This window comes from Alternaria burnsii (assembly GCF_013036055.1).
Source record: "Alternaria burnsii strain CBS107.38 chromosome Unknown 753, whole genome shotgun sequence".
Taxonomy (NCBI): domain Eukaryota; kingdom Fungi; phylum Ascomycota; class Dothideomycetes; order Pleosporales; family Pleosporaceae; genus Alternaria; species Alternaria burnsii.
This window is the reverse complement of record NW_024066118.1, coordinates 691,561-711,759: the sequence shown is the minus strand read 5'-3', so window position 1 is coordinate 711,759 and position 20,199 is coordinate 691,561. Positions and strand designations below refer to the sequence as shown.

The window sequence follows — 20,199 nt, the reverse complement described above, 5'->3', positions numbered from 1 at the left end:
CGTTTCGGCATTTCCCCGGCACCATCACGGTGTCAGCAGCGTGCGTCACCTATGGTTACTAATCACAATTCCCCAATTTTGCTCGACTGAACAATTCACCGAGGTCGACAGTCTTAACAAATACGCCGGTGTTGTGAATTTGGACAGCGCGATCAGACTGCATGCCAGAACACCAAAGGGGACTGAAGCGTTGCACATCAGTTTCGCCACTAGTGTAAGGATACCCACAAATCGTTGTACCCATTTCTGACTCCAACTTCAACGGGTAGACTATGAGTACATCGATATATACAAACGTACACCAACTCGGCCGCAATGGGGACAGAATCTCTACTACTATTGAAAAGTTGGGGTCCTCGACCATTGTGATGGAGACGAGATAATCGCCTGAAGGAGCGTATGCGAGATCGTCGCAGTGGAGACTGCTTATCGCGTATCCATTAGCACGTGAATTGTCTATATGCTCCGAATGCAAGGCACCGACTTTGTCCAATTAAGCCACCGCTCTCTATATAGCACACGCATCTTGCATTTAACGTAAATCAAACGAACAGGAGACTTTGAACCCTCTTTCTGCTTTTTGACAACCTGATTCGTTCAGACATCACACTGAGAACAATCCATAACATCAGGCTTCATGGAGGACCAGATCTTTATCCAGTCTCGTCTTATTGATCCGGATGAGGCCCGCAAGAATGGTGCCTTCACCACCCTTCCTATTCGCATCCACAAGCGAAATGACATTGCCGATGAGACTGCTCGTAGGGTCCTTCGTGATTGGGGTCACCATGTGGGCGACGGCATGGAGAAGAAGGCACTCACATCTTTCAGTCATCTAGGCAATCTGAATGCCTTCACATACACCGAGGCATTGCCGGAGAGACTGGGCGTGTTGTCGTACTTACTCGACCTTGGACTGATCCATGATGGTATGTGCTCCACTGATAATCCTGTTTCAAGACGAGTAACCCTGATGTTGTTCATTCTTCAGATGCCACTGAAGGGATGGGCTTAGAAGATGCTATAGCTGAGCACCATGACTTCGAGCGATCCCTGGACGTTGAAGCGACAGAGGAGGTTACTCAAGGCTCAAGAGCCGACAAGCTCAAGAAGCTTGGCGCTCAAATTCTTCTAGAAGCAGTTCAAATCGACCGCGAGATGGGAATTCACATGTTGGAGATGTACCAGAAAGAGTGGTTGGCCATCGTTGAGAAGAACGACGACAAGGAATTCGATGACTTGGAGGCTTACTACGCTTATCGAAAATGTAATTTTGGAATGAGGTAAGCGTCTTCACTCCATTTACGGGAGATATCGTGGCTGACTGGAACTAGAGCATTCTGGCCCATGGTCGAATATGGAATGGGCTATCGATTAACCCCAAAGCAACACGAACTCATCAGGCATGTAATGGAGCCTATTGAAGAAGCACTCATGCTTACCAACGATTACTGGAGCTGGGATCGCGAATACGAGGATTGGAGAACAAATGGCAACCGGCTTGTCAACGTGGTTGACGTCGTACGGCGAGCACGATCGATACCTATCGACGCAGCTCGAGATATCGTGAAGCAGATGATTATTGAGACCGAGCAAACTTACGTCAAGAGGAAGACCGAATTCTACCGAGAACATCCCAATGTCTCGATAGAGGTGAGGCGTTGGATCGAAGCCGCCGGATGTGTTGTGTCTGGAAGTCATTACTGGGCAACAAGCGCACCTCGTCACCACGTCCGGTTCCGCGAATCGTTTGCACAGGAGAAATCTCCTTTGAACACTACCAGCGACGGCTCTTCCCCAGGAACTTCCAGCGAGACAAGTGCTTTAAGTGATACCTGCTCTAGTAACACCTCATTTGCTACGCTCGTATGCGATAGCCCTGAAGCCAGGGATGTACAGGTAGCGACGAACATGGAGAATGGCAAACGAGGGCAGAAGAGGAACATCGAGGATGAGTCTCGTCAAGACGGCCCAAGCAAGAAGGTCCATACAGAACTCGGTTGGGAGATGCCGAATGACATGGCGGTTCAATCCCCATGCCATTATATCAAATCCTTACCTTCGAAAGGGGTCAGATCGATGCTCATCGACGCTTTGAACGTATGGATACAAGCTCCAAAGAAGTCTGTCAAGGCTGTAGAGGAGCTGATCCGCTTACTGCACAACGCGTCGCTAATCCTCGACGACATCGAAGATGATTCACCTCTTCGTAGGGGTAGAGCAGCCACACACCTGGTTTTTGGGCATTCCCAAGCAATCAACAGTGCAAACTTCATGTTTGTCCAGGCCGTTCAGCACGCACGCAAGCTTTCTAACCCGACGGCGGTGGACATCGTACTGTACGAGCTGGAGCGATTGCATCTTGGACAAAGTTGGGATTTGTTCTGGAAGCACAATCTGCTCAGTCCGAAAGAGGAGGAATACATGAGAATGGTGGATAGCAAGACTGGTGGTTTATTCCGTATGCTGTTGCAGCTTATCGTCGGTGAAAGCGCACAGGAGCCCAAATGCGATGTGGAAAGGCTGATCCGGCTGATGGCGCTGCTGGGCCGGTTTTTCCAAGTGCGTGACGATTACGTTAATCTGAAGTCAGACACATACGGCAAGCAAAAAGGGTTCTGTGAAGACTTGGATGAGGGCAAGTTCTCGTATCCAATTGTACATTTCCTGCAACATGCACCGGAAATGCTACGAGCCCACGTCATCAGCATATTCCGGCAGCGACCGAGTGGTGGTACAGGACGAGAGACGACGCCAATGGCGAGGGAGGTCAAGCAACATGTGTTGGGTCTCCTCGAGTCTGAGGGAACGTTCGAGGCTGTGCTGAAATTGCTCCGTCAGATGGAAGCTGAGATCATCGCCGAAATTGGGCAATTGGAAGAAATCACTGGCGAAAGCAATCCTATGCTGCGGCTTGTGATTGAGGGCATCAGCGTGCGAGGGCTGGCGTAAAGAGTTGACCTTTAGCGTACGATCGTGTGTGTGTTCTATAGGCAAATTGATTGGAACGTCAGTGTATACGACGTATTGTTCGTGAAAGAGTATTGACGTGTTTGAGCCTTTTCCACAAGTGCAGATGCACTTACGCTAATGCGGGGGCTACGTACCCACCCCCGCTTTTCGCTCCACTTGTAGGCCTTCGCCCCTTCCTTCCATCCCCGTCACCATCGCCATTGAATCAACCTTCGCATGGTCGAGGTCTGCTGAACTCTACTACCCCTTCTCCTCTCTTCGCTCTTCGAACACTGTGCGCTTGACCTAAGCCGCCTCACTGCTGGTTGGCGATCGCCACACGATGATGGGCAAACATGCCACGACGAACAGCCTTGATAACAATCAGAATACTACATGTCGCGACCTGTGCGAACGGATGATCACTACACTTCCAAGGGAATTGAGGGATATTATCTACGAGTACATCTTGTGCGATTCGTTATACAAGGATGTTGCTGCAACGACGAACGAGCCAGCGTCTTCTCAAGCGGGCCTCGATCACTGGCATGTAGAGAAGGTTGGCGACACGGCTTCGAAAGAGCTGCTTGAAGTTTGGTATCGCTCGGCCCGGTTCCACATGGGCGAGCACCTCGGATATATCGAACGCTTTTTATCTTCGAATGTAGCTCGTCTAGGCATACCCCGCCGCCACTTCATCACGAAGATTAGTATTACCTTCAAGCAGGGGGATGTAGTTTCTTGTAAAAACCCACTGGGGGAACAATTTTCAGACATTTCCACGTCTCGCCCACGTCTATTGGAACGACTAGAACACCTTTTCCTGTTGAAGCGCGGCGCCTCGATTCATCTCTATGTGATCATAGGCCGTATGGCCTATTGCCATGCGAGGCTCTTAGAGCTATCCACGCGTCATGAGAGGAAAATCTTGCGCAAGGTCACCACCGCGATGTCCAATGTTCTTTCGCGTCTGTGTGCTGAGGGCTACTGCCTTGCTACGGGTATCCATTTTCCCTCCGGACGGCCGGACAAATACCCACTATATGACTTATGCTCAAGAGATCCACTCCTTCATGAGGATGACTACTTTGCCAACGAAGACGGTTCCATTTTAATATGGCGGTATGGTTTTTGGATTCGACCGCGAGAAAAAGACACATGGCTGATGGGGATTAGGAAGCGCGTATCAGCCACTCCCCCAATGTTACATTTGTAGCATATCGGTCGAATTCCTTTTCGCATGTTGCCGTGCCAAGACGCTACCGGGACCCCTGTGCTGCTGCCTAAACCCAAAGGACCCTCACATCACCTTTACCTTTCCATTGTTGTCGTATCATCCGTTGCGCTCTTTGCACCGATAACGAGATGTCTCAAGATACTACCGCCAAAGAGGTCCTGAAGCTATACCAACAAGCTGTCGCGTATGTTTTGGCGAGCCATGTTGATGCTAGCTTCCACTGAACCAGTCACCAGTGCACGACGACGTATTCATACGCGCTTTCCCGATCAGGACCCGGAAGCCATCACTCGACTCACAAAAAGACTGAAAATCTTCGATTTGTACGGACAAGCGTCGTGTCGATACATATGTCAAGAAGTCCTTCGCTCTCTACCGCCCGAGTTGTGTGATGTGATCATCGAGAATGTCATCGACCACAATGACGCAATCGTGAAAGTGAACCGAATTTGCGAGCCAGTATACGCAAGTACGAGAGGTCAATCGCTAGAACATCACTGGAAAGTCGAATACGTTGGAAGACTTATGCTGGCGAGGATGATGACTGTCTGGTACAGAAATAGTAACTTTGTGATGCATGGGACGCAATATTGGAGGGAAGACTGGAGAGATTATTCTTTGCGTGTTTTCCTCAACGAGGAAGCACCTTGTCTATACATTCCACGCTATAGATTGATCACGAAAATCTCAATTACGATACATGCAAGTAGCTTCACCGTGGATCGAGAGCAGGGGAACCGAAACTGGAATGGTGCAAACTCAGCGGATTTGCGAGCAACATGGGGACAGGTGGTTCAGGGCTTTGAAGCATTGTTTCGGTTAAGGAGCGGTGCGTCGATACAGATTGTCATCCACGAGTCAGAACGCATTGGTCTGGGAGACCTTCTGCTAGATGACATTCTCGCAATATGCACCGCTCCGATTCTGGAATCTATGAGTCGCTTGAAAAGAGCTGGGTACATTCTCAACACCACCTTGCTTATTGGCCAACGGAGTTTTGGGTATTCTTTGTGCGAGCCCAACTCGCTTGACGAAGACGCTACATACGTTCCTGCAGGTGGAACAGGGTTGATTTGGAGGCGAGTAGTCGCTCCAGACGCAGTTCATCCCTTACTAACGTCAATGTAGGTCCTGTCAACCGAAAGTTTCTGTCACTTGGTACCAAGAGCTGCAGCTTGTTAGATGGTGAGCAAATGATGAATCTTGATCGGTCGATTTTGGTGCTTCGAAAGAACGGGCTGTCTTACTGGCCATGTGGTAGCCGGTACCGCATCCTTCTGTGAGCGCATCCGTGCTGTTTGTATTCGGGCAATACAAGCGCCAAGTTCTCTCACAACCCACTATCATAACAACCGTCATCAGTATATTCACGAGTCTCCGTCGGAAGATCCCTTTGACACCAGTCAGTGCTTTCACGTTTGCTTCGTGTGCGTCGTCACCAACATTTGCTAGTCTCATTACGTAGCAGAATGACATGTCACGTCTCTACTAGCACCTCGACACAGGATGCTACCATGGTCAGAATTGCTATCACAAGCTTAAGACTGCTGCAAGCGAAATGAATCTGCGCTAATTTGGGGCTACAGTAGAACTTCAAGCAGTCGTTCAGAGTGAAACTCCTCAGTGTCGTCTCGTATATGGATACCTCGCAAACTTCTAGAACGCTGTATAGCTCCTCGCTAAAGCCCACTCATAGCTTTAGTAGGAATAACTGGCGTGGTAGTTGTCTTAGGTACCGAGACAATCCACTGCGTCAACAAGTGAGTCTCTTGCATACTACTCACCGTCTCCGTCACTGGCCCCATCTCGCCCAATCCAGGAACCACAGTAGTCAAAACAACGTACGAAGTTCTTGTAGTGTCTCTCAAACCAGCATCAGAACTTGGATGAAACATCCCCGTTCTCATAACGTTGGCCAAGAAGAAGGCGCATGCTATCGTGCCACCTACAACAACCAGAAAACAGAATGTACCTATAGCAATTCGAAGTTTGTTGCTGCGCCAAAGACGATTCCATAGCGGCTGCTGTGGCATGCGGTACGGAAGGTGCTCAGGGAAGCTTTTACGGGATTCGGGATCTGTCGACAAATTTGCTGGGGTTGAAGCTGCCACCGGCAGTACTTCCTTGGCATTAGCGCCTTCTCCGATGATAGAAGCTCTGGTTTGCCTGCTATCAGACAGGTTTAGACCGTCGTGCATGCTTTCGGCACGTTGCCAGAACGGGTTTGTATTGGGAGCCATAACACTGATGATGTGACGCGGTTAGGCAGCAGTTGAGATTGGATGGAGTTGAGAGCCGTTCTGCTAACTTATATGAGGGTAGAAAGGCTGAAAGAGTCATTGCTAGCTCGCTGTAGGTTACATGATGCGTCCACACCTAGTACTGTTGGCTCACAGTGTCGCTCTAAGACGATAGAAAGTGAATGCGGTCCAAGTCATAGCAATCTCAAGAACTTCGCAGTCACCGTCGGTAAGCACACATGGGTTCTCTTGATCCACATGGCTATATGTGAGCGGAATATGACTTATCTGTCCAGATATTGAACAAATTGGTTAACTTTTCATTAGGAATGACTTCGCTGACAAAAATATACCGAAGGTCTGAACCTGGTCTTCTGACTACGACCTGTTCCATCACAAAGACGAGAAGAAAGCATTAGCATCCGTAAGCGGACATATCACACACGTGTATCCTCCGGTCCACTTTCCACACACCGACCGTTTTCCTGGCATATCACAATTTCCCCTACATTCTTCTATCGTTGGCCAACTACCTTTACTTGTACAGGTCTCCTGCGGAGAAGCCACTGTCGTGAGACCAGTAGGTGCTTTGATGAAAGACACCGTGGCTGTAGGTGTCGTTCGACCCGGGGTCGTTTGAACAGTCGTTATGGTGTACGTCGGTTCTGGTGTTACTGTAACAGTACCACCTGTTGATGTGGATGTCGTGATAGTCGTCTGGTAGACGGTGGTATGCTCATTGGGAAGCTTGGACATACCGATTTGAATGCCGGTTAGCAGGGACATAATGATCAGCCCCAGGCCAAAAAATAAGCTGAAAGCAATCAAAAACCATTTGTTACTGAAACACCCGCTGGCTCTGGCAAAAGAACGAGGTGGAAGCTGGGCTTCTGAGTCATGGGGGAAGTGAGGGTGATTCGAGTCAACGTAGTCTGCAGGAACGCCGGTCGGCTGAGGAGGGATTTTGGATAGACCAGTACTATTGCGTTGAGGAGACATATATGCTGCTGTTGAAGGGCTTCGGTAGGACTTGGCGTGTTGTTGTATCGTGTAGATATCGATCTTCGTGTAAGAACTACTTGAATTACAGCAGGGATGTTATGTAGAGGCTACCACTGTAGTGAACAAAGAGTCATAATATAACATTATGAAAGTAGAACGTTAGCATCATTGAGGTCGCACAGGGTAGGAACGATCTAGACATGACGAAAGTCGTGAATGATAGCTACTCTTTCACGCCGCTACGTAGCGAGAGGGGTTTGTGACAGTCCGAGCATTCCTTTTTATCAGACTACATGGCGCTTGGTAAGTGCAATGACCGTCTGCGATGACGCACTAGTGTTGCGACTTATGGTATCGTAGTTGAAATGTAAACTCAAAAAGCGTGATTTTCAAGAAGTTTTGGAAGTGTTTGCGATGATCAGAGAGGCGGGAAATAGGTAAAGAAGACGAAAAAGACGCCGTGTGTTGAGGAAGTGAAGTGCAAGGAGGCTTGTTATAGATCAGCGCAGGTGCTTATCTGGCAGTTTCGGGGACACTGCGGTCAGACCCAAAGTTTCCTATATTGCCCGCAAGACATACTTTGAATGAAAACCATGCAGGCGACACATCAGATTGTGATCGCATAGCAAAGGTGATCAGGTCAGTAGCGGAAGAACAAAAGAGCCCAATGCCACTCCGCCCATCTTTCAACGAGCCAAATGAGCCAGTGATTCTGGGATGATTGTTCAGCCGAGCAGGAACACCAAGCTTCTGACCGAAGATCCACTTATCCCCGCCCCAACACACGGACGACGCATGTCGGTGTATTTCTCGATGGTCGATCCGACTCTCCCATCAACGAAAAAGAACGGTGAATAAACAGTCGTTCACACAATAAGCCGGCTTTGCGTTTGCATTCACGCTAACGTTGAACGCTGTCATCACACAAAACCTTCCGCATGCACCAATCTGATAAAGATCGTATGGAGTCACGAAGGCATTCACGATGACAGTTCACCTTTCAAGACGTTGATGTGTGTTCTAGTTGCTGCGGATCATGGATTCCAATGAGACTTTCACCGAACCTGTCTCACATCTTGCGTACCCATTTTCTCTTCCTTCGATTGCGACCGCGGTGTTAAGTTGCTTTTTGTGCCTTTGCTACCTGTATTCCCTTGGCAGAGGGCTTAGTACAAACGCGACTTGGTATGCGCTTACGGAAGATGCACTGTCGAATCACTCAAAGGCGAGGGAACAGTGGATGACGAATGCTCAGGAGCTATTGTATGGAGGCTTGAAAAAGGTAACGAAGATTGAGATGCTGGTAAACGTCCTGTGCTAATATACACTCAAGATAAAGGGCGCTATCGTAGTTACTTCCCCAATTGGGCCGACGATTTTCTTGCCAAATTCGTTTGCAGGTGAGATTCGCAACATGAAAGAACTCAGCTTTAGTCGATCTATTGTAAAGGTACGTTACGCTACTCAGCTTATGAACATCACTGACTTCGTCCTTGTCTAGAACGCTTTGGCTCGCGAACCAGGATTGAACCCAATTCTGGCGATTGACTATCATGGAGTCATGCAAGAAGTTGCCCGACTCGATCTTACTCGCTCTTTAGGTATGGAATACAAGTTTCCGACTGTTTACTTGGCTGCTCAGATCGATAGATTCCGTCACTGAAGTCATGAATACCGAAGTCGGAGCCGCCCTCCTAGACATGCTAGGAGACATTTCCGATTGGAAGACTGTGGATCTGAAGCCTCTTATTCACCGCCTTGTTGCTCGCATCTCCAGTCGTGTCTTCCTCGGTCCTGAACTCTCCAACAACGAAGAATGGTTGGACATTGCCTTATCATACGTCACCCAAGCAAGCATGGTGACGCGCAAGCTCCGTGGCTTGCATCCACTATTGCGACCTCTGGCGCGGTGGTGGTTTCCCGAACTAGGCATCTGTAGAGAGCAAGTTGACAAAGCGCGGAAAATCATCACTCCACTCGTGCAGGATCGTCTGCAGAGAAAGGCCAACGGGCAAATCACCGAGAAGACTGCTGACATGTTAAGTTGGCTGGATGATAAGGCAAAGGCGAAAGGTGTGAAAATTGACTTCGCAGAGTTTCAACTCCTGCTCGTGGTGGCGGCAGTACACACGACCACGGAGACAATTGCAATGTTCATGGCTGATCTGATTGAGAACAAAGAGGCGATCTCGCAGCTTAGGGAGGAAATCATTTCGACGTTCTCGACTTCTGGCTGGAAAAAGACATCGTTGGCTGCAATGACGTTGCTTGACAGTGCGATCAAGGAATCACAGCGATTAAATCCCATCACGGACCGTAAGTGGCATGTCTAACTTCGTTGACCATTCTTCTGCTCACGTCTATAGTCTCAATGCAACGCATCGCTTTGACCGATGTCACTCTTTCTGACGGCACAATCATCCCTAAAGGTTACAGACTGGCTGTTGAACACCGCCTTCGAGACCCAACTCTGTGGTCCAATGTCGATGAATTCCAATCGGACCGTTTCCTCAAGTTGCGCGATACTGATCGAAGCAAGTGGAATTTCGTCACTGGTTCGCCCGAACACCTCGGATTTGGCTACGGGAAACATTCATGCCCGGGACGGTTCTTTGCTAGTAACGAGATCAAAGTCATCGTCATACACATGCTTCTCAAGTATGATTGGGAATTTACTGATCAAGGAAGATTGCCAAACGGGTTGTCTGGAACAGACCGCTACATGGATCCGAGGCAAAAAGTCATGCTAAAGAGTAGGAAAAAGGAAATCAACCTAGGTATACCTTAAAACGGGATTTGTGACGGTTCAAGATCTCACCGCGCCAACCATGTAGGCACAATTGTGATAATCTGAGTCACCTAGAACTTTGAAGATTTCTCGCTGTTCAACTCACTGCCAATTTCTCTACCATATTCAAAGCGGTAGCCGATGGTAGACGACTTCTCTAGTGTATGGTGGATGTAGGCTTCATCCTAAGTCGCTGTATCTCATAGTGAAGGGGATAGTAATCACAAGTGAAGAAATGAGGCAGCCTAGGAGAAATGATCAATGCACAACTTCGAGACAACTGATGGCATTGCTAGGGATACGTTCATGGTCTATTATGACTGAGCTAAGCACCAATCATGCGTCGAACCCATGATTTCCCTTCCTTGGTTATTCTAGCAACTGCATCCGCACTCCTTGGGGTTGTGGCAATTCTTTCCACAAGACTGCTGCTGGTTGCATTGACCCCAGTCAGTGCATCCGTTCCAGTCTCCGCTTCCATCACCACCCGCAGTCCAGCACCACTGTCCACCATCACCACAGACCTTCCAGCAGCGCTTTTTACCAAGATCGCATCCGTATGGTGAGCCTGACCAGCAACCACGTTTGTCGAGGGGACTCTAAAAGATGAAGGAGTCAGTATCTGCATATTCAGGTGTGTCTTAGAAGCAGATGACTGCGATGACCTCTAACTGAAAGTATGCTGAAAATGCACCTGGACATGCATGACATGAACTGAAATGTATGTCCAGGATCTTGAGCTGAAGGGCAAAAAAGAGGAACGCAAATCAACGTACAGCTTTGTCGGTGAAGGACAACCAAGGTGTGTTGGCGGGTGGGACGGAGGAATTTTCAAAGTCGGGAGCCTCGCCTTCGTTGCCGGCGTAGGGAGCTGCAAGAACTCCAGCAGCTTGGATGGCAAAGAATAGGATGTCGGTGAACTTCATGTTTGCGGTTTCTTGTGAACAAGGTGAGTCTGACCAAGGGAGTGATTGATATGAGCAAGGTGGTGGGAAAGAATGGAGAGGGCTGCTCAAGAGTTATATACTTTTCTCTTCAACCTGACCTCGTATTCTAGCATCTGCTAATCTGCCTAGCAGTGCTGCTCTACGCCTTGTTGGTCGTAAGTTTGACCACTGCCCTATTGTCCTGTGTAACGATGATCTGCCAAGTATCATGACTTTGGGTCCACAGGGTCCACCATAGGTAGGGCGCCTGAAAGACATAATCGCTCCTAATGCCATTCAGGCTGAATCTAAACTCCATCAAACTCTGTTGGTAAGCCCGACTGGAGCTTCGCTCATAGCAGTGGATTCACTGAGGTCTCGAGGACGCGTTTCATGCTTGATCATAGCAAGATAGTGTGGTGAATCGACTCGTGCTGCTCTTGGGGTATGGAGCGGCTATCGTGTTTCGTGAAATGCAAGAGACTCTGTTGACGCACTCAGCTGGCAGGTGCCTGCGTTGCTCTAGCGCACTGCGAGCTGGAGATGTCACGGTCTAGACTACCCATGTTAAAGTGCGTCGATTACACCGGTGGTAAATAGAGCTCCAATTAGGAATTACGCCGAAAGTGCTCGTTTGCCTTGCTATGACCACCTTCAAACTGCGTTGGTGAGGTCTGAGCGGTCTGGCGGGTACCTGTGGGGCGTCCCGTACATTAAGACGGAAGACCAATGACCGTTACGCCACAGACCTCAGGGTCCAGCCCCTAGGGCGACACTTCTTTGTCGTAAAATCACCTTCCAGCTACGGTAGGTGCGTTTGCGGCGGCATGCCGGGTAGCTAGGCGCGGGGCGTTCCCAGGGTCCAAGGGTCCACGGGTCATCATTGCGGCGTGCCGAGGTCGAAAAGAAAACGCGCAATGAAACATCGCACTGGAACCTCGCAATTCGCGTCCGCCCAGTCTAACAAGCGCAGTACAGACGGGCCGTCGCTGGAATACGTCGCTTTGAGATGGGCTGAGTACCACTACTGCTGCGTCTATGTCAGCCCAAACTGACCTCAACTGAACTGCGCACCCTTCGCAAGACTACCGATGAGCACCTCATTCACCTTCTCTCCCAATGTCTCAATCACTCACCATGGATGTTGTTGTCCATGAAGATGGAACCACTCCTGCTATCGACCCTCCAGCAATTAACATATAACCGATCTAGCGGCGTGCTGGTACCATCTATGATCTGTCTGGAAGAACTCTGCGGACGAGACGCGGCAAAGCTACACCACGCTACGACACTCGTTCCAATCTCTCAAAATGAGACAGGGGAGGAGAATAGCATACAATTGTACAATCAGTACATAGAGATACGGTGTTTTGACGCGACGCTTAGCTGCGTGCGTGAGATGGCCAATCAGCTGCTAGCTTGTCAGTGTGGCCACGAAAGCCACAAGCCATTCGCCTTCCAAGACTTTTGTGGCGGCGAGCTACGCGTAATGCGGGGATCCGCTAGCGCGATCCCCCGATCAATGCGATTGTTCGTGCTGTGCAACCAAATTTTGATCGTGTTGTTTGCGTAGAGCTTTTGGCCTCTCAATTTCTTCTCTTGATCATGGAACACGGCGTCGTATAGCAATCAAACATGGACTCCATCTTGAGAACTGCGCCGGACGCAATGGCTGCCCACGCCTAGGTTGAACAGCTTCCAGGCATAGGAAATGTCTGACGAGAACACAGTCTGCAGCAGCGCCTGGATCGGTACCAAAGAAAGAAGCTGATACGAACACAAGTGCTAATAGAGAATGAGTATCGCATGCGTAAAGAACTTGAGGAGATTGAAACCAAGAGGAGGTTGCTAGAGACAAAGCTTGACAACAATTTAAAGCAACGGCAGCAGATCGACCCGGAGGCTGAAGAACTCATACAAGAATTGATTACAATGGGACGAAGTCGATCCTATCCTATATTCGAAGCAATGCAGCAGTATCTGCCACGCGAACTTCGCGACATGATCTACAAACATGTCATCGGCCCCGCCGAGTGGCATAACAATAACCACACTGTTCCTATACTGGAGTCAGATAATCCCGCCCGACCATACGTGGTTTTGACTGGTTCTATGCAAGATCTCTGGGGCATTCTTCGACGTGACGGTTATATCACCCACCAGACGCGACGGGAACTGCTAGAGCGCTGGTACAAGGCGTGCACGTTCGACTTCGCAACAGATGTGCATCTCATCCGCGCGTTTTTCGAATGAGATGCAGCGCTCTATAGATTCCTGAAATTTGGTTTTCCGGCCCTTAATCTAGTTTGTCAGTTAGAGATCGATGTCCCTCGTGATGTCCTGGTGGATGAAGCAAGGTTTAATGAGGCTTTTGGCCGAACTCTGCGAGATCTTGCTCTGCTGAAACGACCAGCACGCCTACGACTAAACCTTGACACTTCCTTCAAAATTAGCACACCTCCAAAGGCATACGAACCTTCCAGGTTTAAATATCTTGGCGAGCCGGACCCGATTGCACGAGGCGAGGTATTCAAAAAGCTTTCACAACTGCTCCCAAGCTTGACAGGTTGGAAAATTGAGTTGGTAGTTGAGGTGTGGACCTTGCCCCAAAAGCACGACATGGACAACATCATTGGCCATGGCAAGCTTGGCGACGACCTGTGCAGTGGTTTTGAAGTGCAAATGATCCTACCTGGGTTGGCAGAGTTCTCGCACTCTCAATGGGAATGTTTGTTCCATAAGGTACGTCATGATCTCGCAGTATCACAATCCACGTCGCTGACTTTGTTGCTTAGCTTTGTTATGAGCTCGACCAGTATTATGACAATACACTGATCGAGTTTTACGATGGAGACAGCGACTACCCATTAAGTGGTGGCTCAACTAGCTCGGAGTATGGAACCGAAGATGACAGCGATGAAGACTACTGGGAACAATCAGAGCTTACCAAGGATGAAATGTTTGAACTGAGAGTTGAGCTCGAGCTGTGTGCGGCCGAGGATCTTACCATACCTCCGATGCACTAATATTAGCTAGACAGGCACGGTGAAGTTGGAACGCCCCCATACGCATTCGGGCTGAATCAACCGCTTCATAAGCTTTCCCCATATTTGAAGCTCCCTAGGCGGCTTCTGTCTATCAACATGAGACATTTATTGAGTACCTTTGCCTGCCAAGACTGAGCTCGAACCCATCTCCCGTCCTCTTTCACTTGGTGGTGAATTTACCTGCTGGCGCCCGCACTCTCACCGCGTGCCTCTCAGGCGGCTTGGCAAGCTCGTTCTACTACTTATACTCAATTCCTAGATCAATCCTCCTTCCATCCACCTCCTCCATCCCCAACAACCTACATCGCCTACCGCTATGGCAACCACACCAGCTGCGCTAAGCGCGGGCAAGAGTCTACGTGCCGACTGCTTCGAGTGAGTTCTAGTAATCAATTCTTAGCAGTAGCTGACATCATCTCAGGGCGCTGAAGGAAGAACTGAAGACAAAATCCGAGCTGCAGGGTCTGCGTAGCAAGATTGAACACTTGCAAGACCACGAGAAATCCCTCAAAGACAAGATCCATGCCGACGTGTTGGCAACAGCCGATGCGCTCCTTGCCTTTGCCAAATATGATTGTCTCGAGCTTTGCAACAAAGTTTACAAGACTTTCCCTCGAGAAGTTCGAGACATCATCTATGGATATATTATCGGCTGTGAAGATGTCGACATATTTTCTGAGAATCATCGCACACGGCACAGTTGTGGTTACTTTTCATCGAATTCGGAAACTCAGCATCGCCTCTGTTCGTCAGGAAATCGCACCGACCACTGGTGGAACAATGATTTCGTAGGTGCAAAGATGGCCCGCGAGATTGGTGAGCATTACTATCGGGAATCTCACTTCCGTTTTCAAGTGGAATTCTCCCAGCTCGTCAGATTTCGCGCGACGGACCAGTTCAATCACGGCTTCCTACCGGTGCACTTCGTCTCAAAGGTGGAGATCGTTGTAAACTGTTGCAAGTACAAGTTCCGGCCCATTAGTTCCGCCAAGGACGATGCTTTTGTCGACGAATATCGAGACCAGCTACGCTCAAAGTGCCAATGTTGTTGCTGGGACTGTTCGGAACCCCAACAAGATCCTCTCGTGGAGTTGGAGTACCTGTTTGGTTTTAGACCAGGCACTGGCATTACCATCAGGCTGATGCAATCCCCCCACCACATTCAGACTAGCCGTCTTGAAGACCAGAAATGGATGTGTCACCGTGTAGTACCTGTTATCTTTCCGGTACTTCAGCGACTCAAAGACACCAACTGTCGCGCTCGTCTAATTCTCGGTGCGGAGACTGATGGCGGACCTGACGAAGACGGGTACATGCCCTTCGCTTCGAAGTGGAACCCGATATCTATCGAGGCTATCACAGCTGACTTCTGGGAGGTAAGTACATGTCCTTCCTACGTATTGTTCTTCAATAGACTAACCCTGGGAGTATGTCGAGATCGAGCACGAACGTGCAGTGCAAGCTGAGCTGGAGTCCGAATCTGACGCAGATGACGGACCCTGGGACGTCCCTGGCGGTGATTCATACGTAAAATGGTGAGGCGTCGCCGACTTGTTCCCCTGATAAGAATAGACTGCTTGGTATGGTTCATTTCTCGAGCAATCTTTGATCTGTTCAGAGTTGGCGTTTGTTTGAACGCGTACAAGAAGGGACGTGAGCGACTGATGCAGTTCAGTCACAGCTAGAATGACCTCTCTACATGTCTTTTCTAGTCTAAAAGTTCTAAAAATTACTCTTGCATAGCTCAAAAAAATCAACTTTCATCGGAAGACAGTTTCTTAAGGTGTGATGCCATTTCGTTTCTAATTTCCCATTGGATGATCCTCAATCTTATCGTGATGCGATACATTATTTACATTCACATGAATCAGCGCCCAATGACGTAACACTCGAAGGTGACCTTTCTTTCAGCCTACAGGCAGACATAGAGGTAATCTCCCTACTTCCTCCACTCGGCTACAAATGAACGCCTCTCTCTGCCGTTGAATTTTCCTCCCACAAATACCCTTCCACTCCACCTCTGCCACAGCTGCAGTCCGGAATTACAACTAAATCACCACGTGTTTCCCCTTCCAAAGATGGTGAGTCAAATGGAATCAGAAAAGCAGGTGAACAGTCTCTACGAAGAATGTTGCAAGTAAGTCATGTTGGTCAATTGCAAGACAGAAGTTTGACAAACGCTAGACAGCTCCGTACCGGGCTTAAACTCGAAGAACTCTACCAGACAGAAGTCAAGCGACTCGAATGACGAAGCGAAGTATGCAACGGTCAAAGGGAAAGGACCACCGCGGTTTTGAACAAGTACGCACAAGCCTCGTGCCGTAAGCTATGCGACCGCATGCTCGAAGTACTTCCCCGCGAACTACGCGATATCATCTATGAGCACCTTCTACCCCATTCTATCACAGTATCCAAGAGGTTGACTGCCATGGATTTTGATGGCCAGGTTTGCGTCGAGAGTAATGGCTCTGTGGGATTATTCACTATGATGCCGGTGCATCTCCGCGAGACCGAATATAGACCCCAAGATTTCTACCGAGAAATACTTGAAAGACGGTTCCAAACGACTACGTTTGATCTTGGGGACGACTTGAGCCTCATAGCGGCGCTTGGGTCATGGGATGGGGGACTCGGCATCATGCCTGCTGATTACCCCCTCGACATTTCTTTCTTTATCAAATTCGATTGGTTGAACCTTCAGGGCATACACAATCCCTGGATGGAATATGACACGCCATTATGGCCCAAAGTCTTTCTCACTAGAATAGAAGGATTGTTCAGCTTCAAGCCTGGCACGAAGCTCACCGTATGTATCCGGCAAGCTAACGTCGAGCTACCGATCGCGAAAGAGATTAAGGAGTTGGAATGTAAAGTCGTGGTTTCGATCATCTTGCCAACGCTGCGAAGGCTCGCCGCCGTTGGTACGAAAACTAAGCTGTGTCTCGATGGCGTTTGTGAATTGAACATCGACAATGATAAGGTAACTCTGGAAGATATGGAGGACGAATGGGAGATACCGCCGAGTCATTGGTGGTTGCCCACGAGACGACGCGCTGACTGCGATAAATGATAAGGGGCTGCGCTGCGGCTGAACAGCTCCAACGAATGAGCATATTTGACATGTATCTCGCATTGCTGAAACGTGCTGGATGCTCGAGGAAGGCTTGTAATTTGTCGATCCGGCGTCGCTCTAAACATAGCAGGGTTAGCAACTATCCGAGGAGCGGAGTGGCGTCAAGCCCACATCTTGTTGTCTAATCGTGTTAGCCCAAAATGGTGAATTACCTTCCGCACGATTAGCAGAATGTCCACAAAGGTTTTGGTTGGCGTAAGCTGAGTGTATTTCCGTGGGTGAGATATGGGGGGCCTGGCCAAAGGTACGACATAGTGTTATGCAGGGCATGAGTACCTAAATAAGCGATCAGCAGCACCCTGATAAACAATAGTACTGATACTTCGGCGCAAATGTAGATTTCCCATGATCCTCCCTTGTCTTCACATGTAAAAAAAGATATGGCTATAGCAATGGATGAGATATCAGCGCCTGCGCCAGTGGATGGAAGTTATTACACATGCGGACAACTCCGAAGGCGCGCTTTGAGGTAGGCGCAAATACATCTGGTAAAGGCATCTCAATGATGTACCATCATACTGACATAACCTATAGAGCACTTTCCGAAGAAAGCATCCGTAAAGCCCGTCTCGCAGCACTACAGCAAGAACTTGCACTTCTGGAAAAGGATCTTGCCAGCACCACACCAACGACACAGGATGCTGTCGAAGAGCTTGCAAAGACGGAATGCCAGCAACTTACCAACGCCATCTTGACTAAATTGCCGCGTGAGATCCGCGACATGATCTATTTTCACCTCAGTACGCGCGATCGCGAGCTCATCGAGCGCGAGCATTTTCGGACAACCTTGGACCCGCTTACGAGATTATACTCGTACGATTTCGAGAGGTGGAAAGCGCAGCATTTTCCCGCGCACTACTGGAACCCTGAATATGTTTCCAAGCGCTTCTATTGCGAGCTCTTGGAAAACTATTACCGTACTAGTACGTTCTTGTTTGGTGATGATCCGGGGGTAATGAAGCGTTTCCTCAATACAGATGAGATGAGACTCGGGGTACCTCCCAAAGCACTGGTTTCTAGCGTCGAGATCGGGCTGAATGCTGTGTCACATGATAGAGGCTCCTTCCGCGCTTACATGTTCGGCATACCAAAATCACCAGAGCGAATGCGGGAGGCTCTCGATGGCATCTTCGAACTCAGGCCTGGAGCTAAAATTGTGATTCGATTCGTGACCGAGGCGAAAACTAAGGAAGAGAGGGATGAGCATTGCAAAGGAGCGATGACAATGCTGTTCGACGAAGCGCAGGTGGAGAAGATGAAGATGTACAAGGTCAGGTTGGTAGTTGACGAGGGGAAGGTCTGGGATCTGGCGGAGGCAATGAAGGATGAGTGGATGGCGATTCACGGGTGAAGGTGTCATGCAGCACGAAGAGACAAACTCATTCTGCTCGATGACAGGGAGCTCGATGAGTTGAAAGTGATGATTAGGAAACACGGAGTAAACGCAAGTAGACGGCCGCTAGTGTGTAATCACGGTCAGCTCTCATTGGCCGATGGATGACGCCATCAGGGTCCAGGGGGAAGGAAGTAGCACCCCGCCGTAGCAAAATTGTTAACGCGAGGCTGCCCAATGCCCCTCGGTGAATGCTTCCACGCGTCAAACTGCTTCCCAGTGTCTTTAAACCTCTCTTCACCCCTCTTACTCCATTCAGACGCGTCTCAATTCCATACCGCAAGATGGCCGGCATTCCCAACACTTATGATGGTGCGCAGCCTTCAACCTGCACCTACTCCACCAATTGCTTACCCTGTATACAGCGCCCGTCCACATCGCCGTTATAGGCGGCACTGGCATCTCTTCCCTTCCAGGCTTCACTCTCGCCGCGACTCTCGATGTCGATACCCCATGGGGAAAGCCCTCGTCGCCTGTTTCCATCCTCCAACACCCTTCGCCCTCCACCGGCAAGCCTATCCCAGTCGCGTTCATCTCGCGACACGGTCTCCACCATGAACTTGCACCACACGAGGTGAAGAACCAAGCCAACATCGCCGCGCTGCGACACCTGGGCGTGCGCACCATTATTGCCTTCTCCGCCGTCGGATCGCTACAAGAAGAAGTACGACCGCGCGACTTCGTCATCCCCGACCAGATCATCGACCGCACAAAGGGCATCCGGCCATTTACCTTCTTCGAGGGCGGCATGGTCGGCCACGTTGGCTTTGGCGACCCCTTCGATAAGAAGCTGTCCAAGATCGTCAGCCAGTGCGGACACGCGCTAGAGGGAGACGGCGTCACTCTACACGATAAGGGAACGCTCATCTGCATGGAGGGACCGCAGTTCAGCACACGCGCAGAGTCAAACCTCTACCGTGCATGGGGTGGCAGCGTCATCAACATGTCTGCTCTGCCCGAGGCCAAGCTTGCGCGAGAGGCTGAAATTGGGTACCAGATGATTTGCATGGCTACCGACTACGACTGCTGGAGGGGTGACGGCTCTGAGGATGTCAACGTTGAGATGGTCATGGCACACATGAAGGCAAATGCTGAGAACGCCAGGCGATTCGTCGGCGCGGTGCTCAACGAGCTCAGCAAGGAGGAGCATGAGGAGCAGGTCCTCGCTAAGCACCTCGATGGCCAGATGAGGTTCGCAGGTGCCATGACAAAGAAGGAAGGACGCGGGCAAGAAGCGGAGAAGAAGCTGCAATGGCTCTTCCCTGGCTACTTCGACTGAACGAAAGCTGCCAGCAAGCGCGCTATTGGCAAAGCCGCATGACTTATGACTACGATATACTCAAATACTGGGAACCTGAAGTTACGCTATCCAGATCAAGAATTACTGCATGCGCCCGACGGCTCTCCAAATTATTGGAGGTACGATGCAGCCAGTGAGGCCTATTGCGGAAGGTCGATAGCATAGGTAACTCCAAATACAC

General features: G+C 49.7%; 2 protein-coding genes across 2 annotated transcripts; one reads left to right on the top strand and one right to left on the bottom strand.

The window, feature by feature from the left end:
• Nucleotides 1-637: 637 nt before the first annotated feature.
• GT037_008337 (uncharacterized protein) lies at nt 638-19,997 on the top strand (the record flags this gene model as incomplete). Its single annotated transcript, XM_038933384.1, has 23 exons — nt 638-929; nt 992-1,283; nt 1,335-2,948; nt 3,325-4,074; nt 4,248-4,373; nt 4,426-5,313; nt 8,593-8,713; nt 8,765-8,881; nt 8,933-9,032; nt 9,082-9,747; nt 9,798-10,208; nt 11,277-11,321; nt 11,893-11,956; nt 12,876-13,368; nt 13,459-13,887; nt 13,941-14,117; nt 14,452-14,567; nt 14,614-15,568; nt 16,271-16,329; nt 16,381-16,449; nt 17,860-18,672; nt 18,978-19,030; nt 19,084-19,997. The coding sequence occupies 23 exons, from the start codon at nt 638-640 to the stop codon at nt 19,995-19,997; spliced, it is 9,564 nt and encodes a 3,187-aa protein (XP_038784049.1).
• Nucleotides 10,594-11,145, bottom strand: GT037_008338 (uncharacterized protein; the record flags this gene model as incomplete). The annotated part of the gene is made up of 2 exons (XM_038933385.1): nt 10,594-10,818; nt 10,996-11,145. 2 exons carry the CDS (start codon nt 11,143-11,145, stop codon nt 10,594-10,596), a joined length of 375 nt encoding a protein of 124 aa, XP_038784050.1.
• Nucleotides 19,998-20,199: the final 202 nt, after the last annotated feature.